Source organism: Cynocephalus volans, chromosome 6 (genome assembly GCF_027409185.1).
Source record: "Cynocephalus volans isolate mCynVol1 chromosome 6, mCynVol1.pri, whole genome shotgun sequence".
In the NCBI taxonomy this organism is placed as follows: domain Eukaryota; kingdom Metazoa; phylum Chordata; class Mammalia; order Dermoptera; family Cynocephalidae; genus Cynocephalus; species Cynocephalus volans.
In genome coordinates, this window is record NC_084465.1 from 162,863,855 (window position 1) to 162,878,141 (window position 14,287).

General features: G+C 55.9%; 1 protein-coding gene across 1 annotated transcript; it reads right to left on the reverse strand.

The window, feature by feature from the left end:
* Positions 1–1,671: 1,671 nt before the first annotated feature.
* On the reverse strand, positions 1,672–13,673 carry LOC134381126 (putative serine protease 47). Its single transcript, XM_063101171.1, has 5 exons — positions 13,249–13,673; positions 12,085–12,270; positions 10,327–10,604; positions 7,414–7,580; positions 1,672–1,989 (listed from the first exon to the last, which is right to left on the reverse strand). The coding sequence occupies exons 1-5, from the start codon at positions 13,671–13,673 to the stop codon at positions 1,672–1,674; spliced, it is 1,374 nt and encodes a 457-aa protein (XP_062957241.1).
* Between the last annotated feature and the right edge of the window lie 614 nt (positions 13,674–14,287).

A 14,287-nucleotide genomic window follows, 5' to 3' on the forward strand; every position in this document is an offset into this window, starting at 1 on the left:
GAGGACGTCTGGGGAGACAGGAAACACCTAACTCCTGGAGTAGGGTGTATGACTCCTAGGCCCCCAGGGCCACTTGAGGCCGCCACAGTTGGGAGGAGAACAGTAACTCTGGGGCAAGTGGCGTTGCTAATACTAACCGAACCGCCCAAGCTTCCCTGACCTTGAGGAGAACACGTGTGAACCACACGCTGTCTCCGTGACTCCCTGTCTTCCCAGGGTCTGTAACTGAACTCACCACTAGGGGAGAGAATGCTTTTGCCACCCCCTTCAGAGACTGCTGAGCTCTAAGGCCAGACACTAGCAGCAGGTGTACAGCTAGGCACAGTGGAACCTCAGTGGTGTAGCTCCAGCTGGACACAGGAACTGCCAGAAACATCCCTACAGGAGGAGACCCTGTGAAAACACTCTTGAGGTCCTACAGATTGTTCTGGGATGAGAGTGCCTGCATGAGTAGCAGAGGATTTGAACCAGTGAGATCCTGGTGCTGGTTTGCATGTGAGTCCAGCTGCACCCTCCTGCCAGTGAGAGTCCAGAAACTTGGGCAATACCCAGATAAGAAAGAATTTTCACTGAACCCTTTGGCACCTGATCCATATGGACATGTGCTAAGTGGGAGCTCTCACTCTTTATCGTGGGCTCTGAAGGCTGAGGCAGGCTGCACCGTGAGGCCTACCAGGTTCCTGCTGGCTGCACCAGGACTCTGTCCCACAGATTTGTAGGAAGGACAGCCTAGGACACTACTTCAGGCCTTATTGCCAGGCCACTAAGTCCTGGGTCAGCTAACTAGCAAAAGTGACACCAGGCTCCAACTGCTGGAGGTATGTGGACACTCCAGGCAGGCTTGGCCTGGGGCCTTGGACAGCAGGGAGCAGGTTCATGCAGGGTTAGAGGTTAGTGGGTGGGGGGCCAGGCTCCTGCAGACTTGGGGAGAGCAGGACCTATGGGGGCAGGTGAGGAAGGTGTTGGGAATTGACGCTAGGAATAAGGATCTGAGCATTTCTGGCCTAAATGTCAGCCCTCGGCCAGTCATCGGGGCCTCCTCCACCTGCTTCCCATCCCTTTCCCTAGCCACCCACATCTGAAAGCCCTCTAGCCGCTGGCCGACCCCCTTCCTCATGGCCTGGGTCCTATACCCCATTCCCGCTCAGTCACTGCATGCTCCAGGGTCTCCCCTCCCTCCCTCCGTCTCCTCTGGGAGTCAGCCCTCCCTCCCACATGCCCCAGGAGCGCTGTTCCTCTACTTCACGGAAGCCCCTGCTCCCCCAGACTTGGCACACGGGGTGCAAAGTCTCGCCTCCTCTGAAAGAACGACCTCCCCAAGTCATGAGCAGCCTGCGAGCAGCCACGTCCCTTCAACGTGCCCCCCTCTCCTGTTTTCCTCCTGGAAGCCCTCGGCAAGGTCCAGATCCTCGCCCAGGGAGGCAGATCGCTGACCCCAGGGGAGGGTGGGCGCTGGAGCAGGAGGGCCCGGACGCCTGTGTGGCTTCAGGAGGAGCCAGGCAGGACTTTTATTTGGTCTAGTTTGGTTTTGCCAGGCTTGGTTGGGGAAAGACAGTTAATGGACAGAAAAGCTGAGGAAAAAGAAGCATTTACAGAGACGGTGGGCTGAGAGAGGAGGGGTCCCGCATGGAGACTGGGGACTGAGTCGGGAGGAGCCAAGGGGCTCCAAGGTCACCACAGGGCCGGCTGCAGGGCCCTGAGGATGAGGGGTGGCAGCAGCCAGGTCTGCGGAGGCACAAGGGTGGTGCCGGGCCCGGGTGAGGCAGCAGCCCTCGGAGGCAGTGGGGGGGAACTGGTGCCCAGAGGAGCAGACTCGGGGTCAGGGACAGGAGTGAGCCTCCTGATTCCGTTGATCCAGTCGGTGAAGTAGGTGACCCTGGTGAAGACACTGGGGTAGGCAGGATGCCGGCAGTCCAGGCCCCAGCTGGCCAGGCCCACTAGGACCCAGGCACCGGGGAGGTAGCAGATGAGGGGTCCCCCGGAATCACCCTGAGGAGAGAGAGAGGAGGGTTAGCACCGGTGGGGGTGGGAGACTGGGCTATCAGAGACACCAGGTGCCACCATGGGGTACTCTGTGCCCCGCTATCTGAGTCAGGATCCCACTGTGGACCCATCAGGTCAAAATCTCAGGGTTGGGACACTGGAGTCAAGCATAAAGAAGCTCCTGGCTGATCCTAATGGTGGACAGTCATGGATCTGAGTCTGCCCACACGTGGACCCCACCCTCTGCACCCATCGCCCAGGGGCCCAAGACATCATGCTGCTTGGGGCCCAGAGGAGACTTCTGCATGGATGGGGCCCAAGAGGGGCTCAGCCTGTGAGCAGAGCCGGCCCAGCTGATGCCTCTGTGCAGACCCCAGCTCTTGTAAACCTGAACCGCAGCAAAGTGCACCTGTCCGGTCCCCTTCTTGTTCCTTTGGGTCTCTCTCAACTCCTTGTTAAGCATCTTTAGAATATACCCAGGCCTAGGCCTCGGGGAGGTAGCCCACATCACTAGGGGAGTGGGGGAGGATCTCCAGGAAGTTGCTGGGAGTTACTGGAGTCCTGGGATGCTGCAGGGTAGGATCATCCAGCTGGAAAGTCCCTATTTCAGAGGCCAAAAGTTGAGGCCCAAAGAAAGGGCCTTAGCCTTGGCAGTGGGAGGTGGCAGGGCCACAGCAGGCTCCTCCGTCCACTTAACCCACAGGCCTGCTGAGCATCCTGGCACAGGCACTGCTCTTAGAAAACGCAGGGTGAAAAGACAACGCCCCTCCCCCATGGCACCGTAGACAAGCAAACAGACCCTTTACATGGCCTTTGTGTCACAGAAAGCTTTCCTGAGCTGAGTGGAAATAGGAAACAGAACCTGGCTTTCCAAGGTCCAGGAACAGAGGGTGCAGTTGGTGCAAACAAGGAGAGGAGGTAGTAGCCACGGGGTCTGCAGCGCAGGGACAGAGGGAGTCACAGGCTGGCATGGGGGGGGGTTGGAGAATTGTGCAGGGGACATGACCTGTTCAAATGGGCCAGTCTGGTGCTGTGTGGAGAAGGGACGGATGTCAAGCACCAGGTCGAGAGGGGAGACCAGGGAGGCACTGCAGGAGGGAGGGGGCCAAGGCCGTGAGAGACAGTCAGATTTGGGACAGTGTTTTGAAGAAGGAGCCAAAGGAAATGTCACATCTAACCCTTTCCCCCCAACCAGGGAGAAGGTGCAGAGAGAGAAGAGAAGAGGCTGAGGACTGAGCTCTGGGGCCTTCAGCATTTTGAAGCCTGAGGGGAACGGATGGCAGAGTCCAAGTGGGGCAGCTGGGTGTGGCACTCAGGAGGGGCTGCATGTGACAAGTGACATGGCGAGGGAGTGATGACTCTGGCAAGACAGAAGCTATGGACAAAATGGCTCCATGCCACGGGTGGACAAAGCCAGAGTGGAGTGGGTTAAAGAGCTCTGGTGCGGTCAGCTCTGGGAGGAGACTCCAGAGGAGACAGGCAGAGAAATCGGGCAGTGGCTGCAGAGGATTGCTGCTGTCATTTCTGTGGGAGATGTGGGGGGTAAGCAGAGGACATGGAGCCGGGGGGAGCCCGAGTACCTACCCGGCTGGGCCATGAGGGCTCTGGGACACCGGGCCGGGGCAGGGGTGGGTGGCTGTGGGACTAGATGAGCGAGTGCCAGTCCATTGCTTCCATCTCCTCAGTGAAATGAGAAGACGTGAGCTGAGGGCGAGGAGGGTCAGGGCTGAGGAACGGAGGCCTGAAGGGTACAGAGGGTGTGACACAGTGTGGTCATCGCTTAAGGACCCCCAAGACATCCACGTCCTCACCCCTGGTACCTGTGAATATGTTGTCTTATGGGGCAGAAGGGACTTTGCCGATGGGGTTGAGTGGAGGACCCTGAGATAGGTAACAAAGAGCTCCTAAGGGAAAGAGGGAGGCAGAAGGGTCAGAGTCAGAGAAGAGGATGTGACAACAGATGCAGAGGTAAGACTGATGCGCTTTGAAGATGGAGGGAGAGACCACGAACCAGGAAATGCGGCAGCCTCTAGAAGCTGGAAGAGGCCGGGAAACAGTCTCCCCAAGAGCCCCCAGAAGGAATGAGCTCTGCTGACACCTTGATTTTAGACTTTTAGCCTCCAGAACTGTTCTCTGGCCACTCGGTTTGTGGTGATTTGTTACTGCGGCCCTAGCAAATTCATGCACAGGGTCTTCTTGAGAGTGGGAATGTGCCTTCGCTGTCTCAGCCCTTCCCTCGAGGTTCCCCATCCAGAGTGCCCCTGCCCCTCTTCACAGTGTCCCACCACCCAGCTCGTTCCAGGCCACAGGCAGGCCTGATCCTCCAGGCGGTGGCTCCTGTTCACTCAGGCCTCAGCAACTCACGCAGATGAGCCATGTGGTTGCCAACATCATGCTGGATACTGAGCCAGTCTGGGGAGAATGGGAAGGACTCCAGGAGCCTTCTGGCCCCTGGGGGCTCTGAGAAGGCAGAAGAAGTCCCTACAATAATGTAGCCCATGACAAGTGAGCTGCGGTTGGCACTACTGTAGAGACAGGGAAAACCACAGGGGGCGCGTGTGAGGCGGGGCCAGGGCCACAGTGGTCAGTTCCACCTTGAGTGAAAGGAAGGTCCTGCAGGCCCAGAAGAACAAGCACAACGCAGGTGGAGGGCGACGGGCCAGGCCAGGAACAGAAAAGCCAACACCTGTTGAGCACCTGCTATGCCAGGATGTAATGTAAAGTTAAGTTTCTACAGCAACTTTATGAAGTGGAGGCTGTTAGCAACCCCATTTCATGGCTGAGGAAAACTTAGCTCATCACGGCACATGCCAGGCAGGTGACTCAGCAGGATAAGAGTCCAGACAGAACCTCACAGACAAGCTGTGGTGACTGAAAGGCCAAGGAGGGAAGACACAGAGTGGGGGAGGGGTGTCTGCTCAGTGGTGTCCTCACCCTGCAGAAGGAACTAGACAAGGGGCGGGGTCCAGGGGGCACTATGGGACGTCCCACAGGCATACACTCAAGGTCGCTGCCCAGGAGCCCATGGGCACAGCCTTCGCAGGAGAAGCCAGGTGGAGAACGATGTGAAGGAGGCCCGGGTTCCAGTTGGGCTGGGGGCTGGTGGCAGACACCCCCCCACACCGGCCCCTGCACGCCACAGTCTCCTCCCTTCACCTGTGGGTGCAGCAGACTCTGTGAGGAGGGTGGGCCAGACAAGACGGCCAGAAAGAAGGAAAGACGGCACGTGGCCTGGGAACCAAGAAACCCAGGGCTGTTTCCCACCACGGGGCAGGTGGGCCGAGCTCCCCGCTCTGGCTCAGGCGGATCACAGGGCACTAATGACAGCAGTGCTGTCAGCGGGCCCTTCTCAGGGCCAGGGGTCTCAGTGCTCAGACTGTGGGGCAACAAGACCTCATTCTAGTCTTCAATCTGTCCTTTTGTTTAGTGCTGTGGCCTTAACTAAATGTGCTCATTTCCAGGGGTTTGCTGTAGCACATTGCCATGAACTTGGTGGCTTAGAAAGAAATTTATTCTCTCACAGTTCTGGAGTCCAGAAGTCCAAAATCAAGGTGTCATCAGGGTCAGGCTACCCGCAAAGGCTCTGGGGGGGGATCCATCTTTGTCTTTCCCAGCTCCTGGTGGCCCCAGGTGATCCTCGGCTTGGGGCAACATCACTCCAGTCTCTTCACGTGGCCTTCTCTGTGTGTCTCTCTCTCCCTCCCTCTGATATGGACACCAATCATCGGATTTAGGGCTCACCCTAAATCCAGAACGGTTTCGTCTTGAGATTCTTAACTAATTACATCTGTAAGGACCCTATTTCCAAATAAGGCCACATTCTGAGGTTCTGAGTGGACTTGAATTTTGGCAGATGCCACTCAACCCACTACACAATCCTTTCAACAAGCCCATGAAGGAGACCTCGGAATCTCACACTACAGAGGAGGACCCAGGCTCAGAAGGTGAAGAGACCATCTGAAGTCACAGGGCAGGCACAGGCAGCAGAGCAATGTCTCTGACTACAGGGTCCTAACACTTTCCTGTCCACTCCATGGTGGCTTCTATGCAAATGCTCGACCTGCAAATGCCAGCTCAGGAGGCTGGACCTTGTGGCAGGTGTGGTAGAGGCACGGTTGGCCTCGGAGTCGGAACACCTGGGCCTAGGCTGTGCCTCCTCTCTGTAGACTAGCCACTTTCCATCTCTGGGTGTCAGTTTCCCCATCTGTAAAAAGGGACATGACAAAGGGTTGGAGATCTTCACAATCCCTATGTCCAATAGTGAACTTATATCCAGAATACATAAAGAGCTCCTAGAAGAAAAAGACAGTCGACCCAACAGGAACATGGGGAGACGGGGGGACAAACAAACTTGAAACCACAGAAGATATCCAATGATAATAAACTTATGGAAATAAATTTAACTTAATTAGTCATCAGGAAAATGTAAATTAAAACTACAAATCACTACACACTCTCCAAAACGGCCCAAATAAGAAAAAATGGAAGCGCCGAGTGTTGTTGAGATACGAGCTCCCCACTGGCCGCTGTGGCAGGCTACGGGCTAACTGTCCCCAGCCGGGGCACACGCCTTTCCTCCAGAGGTCGTGCCTGTGGGCTTCTGTGGACAATATGAAATATATGGTGTTCATCTGTGTCCCAACGACAAGTACAAAGTGTGTAGGGCACTGCTACCTGTAGTACCCCCCACCTGGAAACTACTCAAATACCCACCCAGAGTAGAGCAGATAACAGAGTCCAGTGCACACACAGTGCACTACAGAGCAGCCAGAAAGCGCGAGCTGTCACTGTGTCACAGTGTGGGTGAGTCTCACACGTACGACGTTAGGACACCACAGAGTAACAACTATAAACTCAGAGTCTACTCTAAGGGGTTGAAAGTGAAGATGGTGGTCATCCTTGGGCACTGGTGACAAGAAGGGGACATGAGCGGGGCTTGTGGGGTGCTGGGAACATGTCTGTCAGTATGGGAAAGTTCAGACTATACACTTATGAATCGTGTACTCTTGCCTATGTATGTTATGCTTCAGTAAAAATTTAAAATATGCAGAGCGGAGCATGCGGCGCACTCGGGAGAGTGCGGCGCTGGGAGCACAGCGACGCTCTCACCGCGGGTTCAGATCCTGTATGGGAATGGCCGGTGCGCTCACTGGCTGAGTGCCGGTCACGAAAAAGACAAAAAAAAAAATGCAACAAAAATGGAGGCTGTGCGTGGATCCTTCCAGCAGACGCCATCACGCTGGGATGGGCCGGGGAAAGGAACAGTCTGGGGGAGATGGCTGAGAAGTGGAGCCCCGGGAGGACATGCAGAAGGGAGAAAACAGGAAGTGCAGGGGGCTCCACAGAGAGCAGAGGCAATGACACAGGTCCCCCTGGGGAAACCAAAGTCCAGAGGACAGGCAAGAGAACAGCCGACATGGCCTCACTCACTCGGCAGATGGACTTTCCCGTCGAGAAGTCCCCAGCACACAGCATCTCTTCCCGCACAGGGGAGTTCTTGTCTTCTCCAGTTCTTTGCTCATATAACATATTACAGAACGTGTTCTCAATGATGCCTACCTTACCCTCCTGTAGAGAGAAGGGCGGTGACAGGTGCACTGCAAAGATAAGGGGAGGTCAGTGACGTGCAGCGTAGGTGAGCCAAGGAAGCCCAGGCTACTCTGCACTGCCGCTCTTCCCACTGCACCCCACTACCCCCCAGACGTGGGTTTTCTCAAAACAGCTGGGCTTTCAACACTGCTTGAGTCTTCTACCATCCTTGATAGGCTCCTCTCCTTTTTCTCAAACTTTTCCACATACTCACCCTTTACTTCCACCTCTCTTACAGCCACAGGCCACACCTCTCCTAGTGCACAAGAGGCAAAACCTGCCAACACACGACCCATTCATTGCATCTTAGCAAACATTCTCTCACCCACCTACTCTTTCATGAACTGTCCCATCCATTCTCCACACATCTATCACTAACTCTTCTCCCATCTCTTCATCCACCTGCCTGCCCATCCATTCACTCACTCACCCATTCCTTCATCCATCTACCATCTTCCCACACACCCCATTCATCCACTCATCCTTCTATCCGTTTGCCCATCCATCGGCACTTCCATCCATCTCTCCATCCATCCCTCCATTAGTCACCCACTCATCCTCCCTCCATCTATCAACACATCACCCACTATCCACCCACTCCCTAATCCTTCCATCCACACATCCATCTACCCGCATAAACACCACCCATCCATCCATCCATCCATCCATGTGCTCACCCATCCTTCTATCCACATATCCATTCATCTATTCACTGGTCCTTCTATCCATCCATCCATATATCCATCCATCCATCCACGCATCCATATGTCCATCCATTCACTCTTCCTTCCATCCATCCATCCACCCATCCGTCCACTCACTCAATCACTCTTCTCTTCATCTACCCCCATGCTAGTTGTCTTTTAGACACTAATGACATAGTAATACATTTTTAGTTGGGAGAGACAGTAAGTGAAGTAGATAAATAAATAAAATTATTTTTGATCTATTAAGTGGTATGAAGGAAATAAAACAGAGATGTGATAGTAGGGGTGGCCTCTTTTAGCTCAAATGATGATGGAGTTTGGATGTATTGTCCTCCCAGAACTCATGAGGAAATTTGATCCCCAGTGTTGTTTAAAAGACCCTGGCACCTCCTCTCTCTCTCTCGTGCTTCCTTTTGCCATGTGATCTGCTTGTACCCGCCGGCTGCCTGCCTCTTTCCACCATGAGTAGAAGCAGCCTGAGGCCTGTGCCAGATGCAGCTGTCCCAAAATCGTAAGCCAAATAAACCTCTGTTCTTTATAAATTACCCAGTCTCAGGTATTTCTGCTATAGCAACACGAAATGGACTAATATAAATGATTAAGTAAAACTCAGGAGAGGAGCTGAATTGTAAATGTAAAGTAGAAACCAGTCATGCGAATATGACACGATGGAGTGAGCTAGGCAGGGAAAACTGCAAAGCTAAAGGCTCTGCAATGGGAATGGCCTTGGCATATTCAAGAAGCAGCAAGGAGGCCCATGTGGCTGGGGTGTGTGTGTGTGAGGCATTGCAGTAGGAGATGAGGCAGATGCCAGATGCTGGCACCAGATGAACCAGGTGCCGGCACCATGCAAGACCTTATAGCCAAGGTGGGGAGTTTGGATTTTATTCTAAGCACAGATGAGAAGGCACTGGAGGGTACTGAACAGGGAAGTGACATGACCAAAGTTTTAAAGTAATATTCTGGTAGTTGTGTGGAGGCACACAAGGGTGGAAGCTGGGAGGCCAGTTCAGGGGCTACAGGCAAGAAGATGGTAGCACTGCAGTGCAACCAAGTCAGAGAGTAAGCAGTCGTGTGTGTATGTGCGTGTGTGCGTGTGCGTGCGTGTGCATGTGTGTATATAAATGCAGGAGGCTGGTTGTCGTATGATTGGGAAGTGTTCCTGGCTTTATTAGGCAAGGGCGAGGGATTCCAGCAGAGCCCCACTCGATGAAGTCATGTTCTGTCCAAAATACCTGTAGCACTTCTGTTGAGAAACTCTGTAACAAATTGTGACTCCCAAAACATTTACAAGTATGTTCTTTCTTTCCCCCTTAACATTATAACATAAGCATTTCCCCAAACCATAAACACTTCCTTCAATAAACACTCTTATGCATAAGTCTTTGCCTACATTTTTCTTCTTTCAATCTAAACAAACAAAACTTCCTTCTCTGTTACTCAGTTCACCTAACGAGAGTATGAAGTAGACTTTGGCCTAGGTTAGGATAAGAGTGAAGTGAGGTCGGGAGAGGCTCGGCACCCCCGTGTTGTAACCATTCTGACTTGATCGTTCGGGCTCAGAGGTCAGAAGCCACAATGTTTTCTCTCTGCTTTTCCCCACGTATCTTCTACGGCAAGGGAAAATCGAGGTGTGTGGTGGGGACCTGGAATGGGCCAGCCCCCAAGCTTGACTTTTGAGTTGAATCAAGTCATCTCAGACCCATGGCTGATTAAAAGCATTAAAATCAAGGACCATGAAGACCCAAAGAACCCAGACCCTTGATGCTGAAAGTCAAAGATTCGCAGACTTTCAGAGCCTGGGACTCGGGATTCTGGAGCCATGGAATCGCACACTTGCAAAATGGGAATGGCCCCAGGTGGTCCCGTCCTCATCTTTCAGGTCATGGAAAGGAGGCACATCAGGCCAAGGACCAGTGGCTTCAGAAACCAGCCTGGGCCTCCTTGCCTAGTGGAGCCACCGCTCCCTTCTTCCCCTCGCCTCCCTCTTCCTCCTCCTCCCCTGTCCTCCCCTCCCTCAGCCTCTGCCTCTCCCACACCCTCTCACTGTCCTCGGTGAGCATTCCCCAGCCAGTTATCCAACAGGATGCGTTACTGGGCAGCTGCATGTCTGGGGGTGGGAGGCAGGCAGGGATGACATAGGAAGTGAAGTTCACGGGCAGGTGCAGCTGCAGCATGGCAATGTCACTCCCGAAGGGGTAGAACTTCTCAAAATCCGGGTGGCTGATAATCCGGTTCACAGACATCTTCTGGCTGTGCTGGGTGTGCTGGTACAGTTGGGTGTTTCCCAACAGAACCTGATAGTCCTCCGGGGCCTGGGATTTGCTGGAGGAGGAAGTGCCATTATGATGATCACAGTTGTCCCCAGGTGTGGGGCCAGCACCCTCTTCCTGAATGCTCATCTCACTGCCCACACCTCCCGGGCTCCTCCACCTCGCCATCATTCCCAGCAGCTCTGTCGCCCCCTTCCTAACAGTCAGGACCGCTTCTTCCTTGAGGCTGAAGGATATTCTACTCACAGTCTCGGGATACGTGGCTTCCCATCACACCCTGAATCGGAGGAGCAGAGAATCCTACCGCTGGATGGGTCCTTGCTAAGGTCTCCAAACCAAGCCCTTTTATGTCACTCAAGAGGAGCTCTGGCTCAATCCCAGCTCCAGCCCGAGCTTCTGAGGGCCTCCGAGGCCGGCCCGCCCCCTGGCCTGACCACCTTTCCTTCCCCTCCCTGAGGGTGTTGTCCGCGTCGCTGGAAGCGCTCAGAAGGGCCTGGCTAAGCGCACAGATGGGCCCGAAACTGAAGCTCTCCTGCCTCCCCAACACGACGGGTCCGCTCCCTGCCTTCATGGCTTGTTCAACAGGCGCCCACCGCCCACCGGGGAGGCCCTCCCCACACTCCCTGTGCCCGTCTTCCCTCGGGCAGCCCCTACAGCCCCCAGGCCTCCCCGACAGCCGCCTCGCTCTCGACCCCCCACCTGGGAGCCTGCCCTTCTCACCCCCTCTGGGCTCTCTCCCGCCGCATCACACGACTGGGGCTTGTGTCTCGCCTTCCTGAGAGGACGGAGACCCCTGGATGTGGGGTCTTGCCATCCCCTGTGCCATAGAGGGTCTCAGGTGAGAGTGGCACAGGGTAGATGCCAACAGAACCCAGCTGGGGTCTCAAAGCCAGGAAGCTCCCATCTGTGACTCCTGACTGGACCGTGGGGACCCTACTCCTGGGCCCCTCCACGTCTGTTCAGAAGCTGGGAACTGAGTCAGACCCAGGAGGGTCAGAGGAGTTACACTCCTGCCTGTCCACGTTGTTCTCCAAGGTCAAGGACCCCACCCCTCCCACCTGGCACTCAGGGACTGTGACCGGCATGGCTCCTCCCAGGCATGCAGTTTTACATGAACGATAAAGGAATTGCCTGGCACTGGTGGTATTGAAGAGTCCCAGGTCCCTGCCGAGAGTGTGACTCAGGAGTGTGGACAGTGAGGAGAAGCCCTGCAGCCACTGCCAGTGCTCTCGGGGCATGTCACTGCTGGGGGGACAGACACAGGAGGCCGAGGGCTCCCTGCTGGAGCTGAGGATGAAGGATGAGGAGGGTCTGGGCACATGAAGGAGCACTGGGTGGCGAGTGGGGACAGTCCAGGTGTAGGGTTCTGCAGGTCAAAGGGAAACACAACGTGTGTTTGGTGGCAGGAGCCCGCCCCAGAGGGAAGCCCTGAGGAGAAAGGCGCAGGACCCCAGCCCTCTTTCCCCCTCCTCCCCCGCATCATCCTCCCCTGCCAGCCCCTCTGCTGGGGGCCCCGCGGAAGGAGGACTCACTTGAGAAAGCAGTGGGAGGTCGAAACCAGCCAGCGGGAGTCGATGAGGACAGCTCCGCAGAGGTGCGAGCCCTTGTAGAGCAGGCTGGCCTGCCACGGCCACTGGCCGGCCACCGCGTCCTGGCCACCGTAGATCTTCCCTATCGCCTTGGGCTTCCCGCACACTGTGGGGACACCCCCCACCCACCTGTTAGAAACACAGGTGGTGCCCCCGAAGGCCAACCCAAAGAGACCCCTCCTCCACTTCACAGATGAGAAAACCAAGGCCAGAGGACAAGTGACCTGGCCAAATGACTGAGGGCTGCCCGGCTTCTGCCTTCAGTGGCCAGCACCAAGGACAGATGGCCGAGCACAACTGAGTAAGCTCTGGGGAAAAGAGGACCCAGGGGCCTGGGGGGAATGGGGCAAGGGTGACTGAGTGTGGCCACAGCAGCTTATCCTTAAGTGGACCTGCCAGGGCAGTGGACTGGGACCCAGGCCCTGTGACTTTATTTCCTTCCCCCAGCACGCCTGGATGCCTGCTTTGTAGGTCAAAGAACCAAAGGTCTCAGAGGTTACTAATGGTGCTTGCTCAAGGTCATGGCTTCTAAGTGGCTATGCCCCCTCCACCTCACTCCAGTATCCCAGGGAGAGAGAATCACTGGCAGGAGTCTGTGCTGTGTGACCCAGGAAAAGTCACTACCCCTCTCTGATTCATTATCCTCCATTTCTAAAAGGAAGGGGGTGGGCTAATGAAGGCAACCTTGGTTCTAAGACACTTCTGGGAGGGGAGTTGTGGTTGCAGCCTTGAGAGGCAGTGCCCTGGTGCAGGCCTGTGGTCCCCCGGCCTCAGGGAGGGGGCATGAGGCCCCTGGGCCCACCTGACTCTGGGCCCCTCAGCAGCACTCCTGGCGCTCTCTCCCTCCGCCCAGCCCCACGGCCAGGCCTTTGTCATCTGTCCAGATCCACGCCTCCCACACCAGGCCCTGAGGAAGGTTCCCCAACCCACCTTGGCTGATGCTGTCTGTGGAGCCACCTGGTTGAGAGGGGAGGGCAGAGAGGACAGCCTCAGGTGACTTCCAGCACAGGGCACCTGGCCTCCAGCCGGCCCTCTCCGCCTCCTCCCCTTGTTGGCCAGCACCTCCCAACGCCCCGTCAAGTCTGGGCCCCCAGCCAGCCAGCCAGCCATTGGGCCTCCCTGGCCATCTCTAGCCTCCCCATCCAGCCCCATCCAGCCCCATCCAGCCCCAGCCGCCCTCGGCCCCCGCCCACCGCCATTTGATCGCCCCCTCCAGCACCCCAGTCTGGGCCCCCACTCCAGCCCAGTGTGCCAGCCCTGCCCGGGGCCCGGCTCCGCCCCACACGGTCTGCTTCAAAGGGACCTTGGTCTGGGGCTGCAGAGCCCTGGGGCCCGCTGCCCGCGGGTCCCCGGCCCTTCTGAGCCCCCGGGCTCGCTCCTGCCTCCCCCGGAGCCTGCGAGGGGCTGGGGACGCGGGGCTGCTGGTTGGGGGCCGCCTCCTCCTGTCTCAGGGACAGCAGCAGCAGCAGCAGCAGCAGCGGCCAGAGCAGGCGGCCCGGCCGGCCTCGGGTCCTTGGCGACTCCACACCCATCGCTCGACACCCGCGCCAGAGGGTGGGAAGCGGGAGCAGGCCTTGACCCCGCCCCTGGCCACACCCTGACCCCGCCCTGACCCCAGCCCCAGACAGGTCCTGAACTTTCAGAGACAGGCTGACCTCACCCCGACCCCATCCCAGTACAGACCTTGACTCTCTTCAGAGCCTTGACACCTGCCCGGCCCAGCCTCAGACCCAACCTTGACCCCGCCCCTGACCGGTCTGAGTATGGCACGACCACGACGCAATCAAGAGCTCCTGCACATGAATGACACGAAATATGGGAAAGGATGTTAAAAAGGTAATTCACGGGAGAAGGAATTAAAAGACCCATACACAGGGGAAAACGTTCAGTCTAACTAGTTATGTGGAAAATGAACATTAACGTGTCATTTTCAGTAATCAATGGCAAACATTTTATGAGAGCGATAAAGATCTCCAATCTCTTGTTAATCAGTGACTTCTCCATAGACTGGTGGAAAGGGAGTGGGATCTAAGTTTCAAAGACACGTTCCCCGTTTCTATGAGTGAACTTCTAAAATTCATGCAAAGATTCATATTGTCTTTCGATTCCATTTTTCTGCAAACGTTTTGAGGTGCCCTCGTATTTC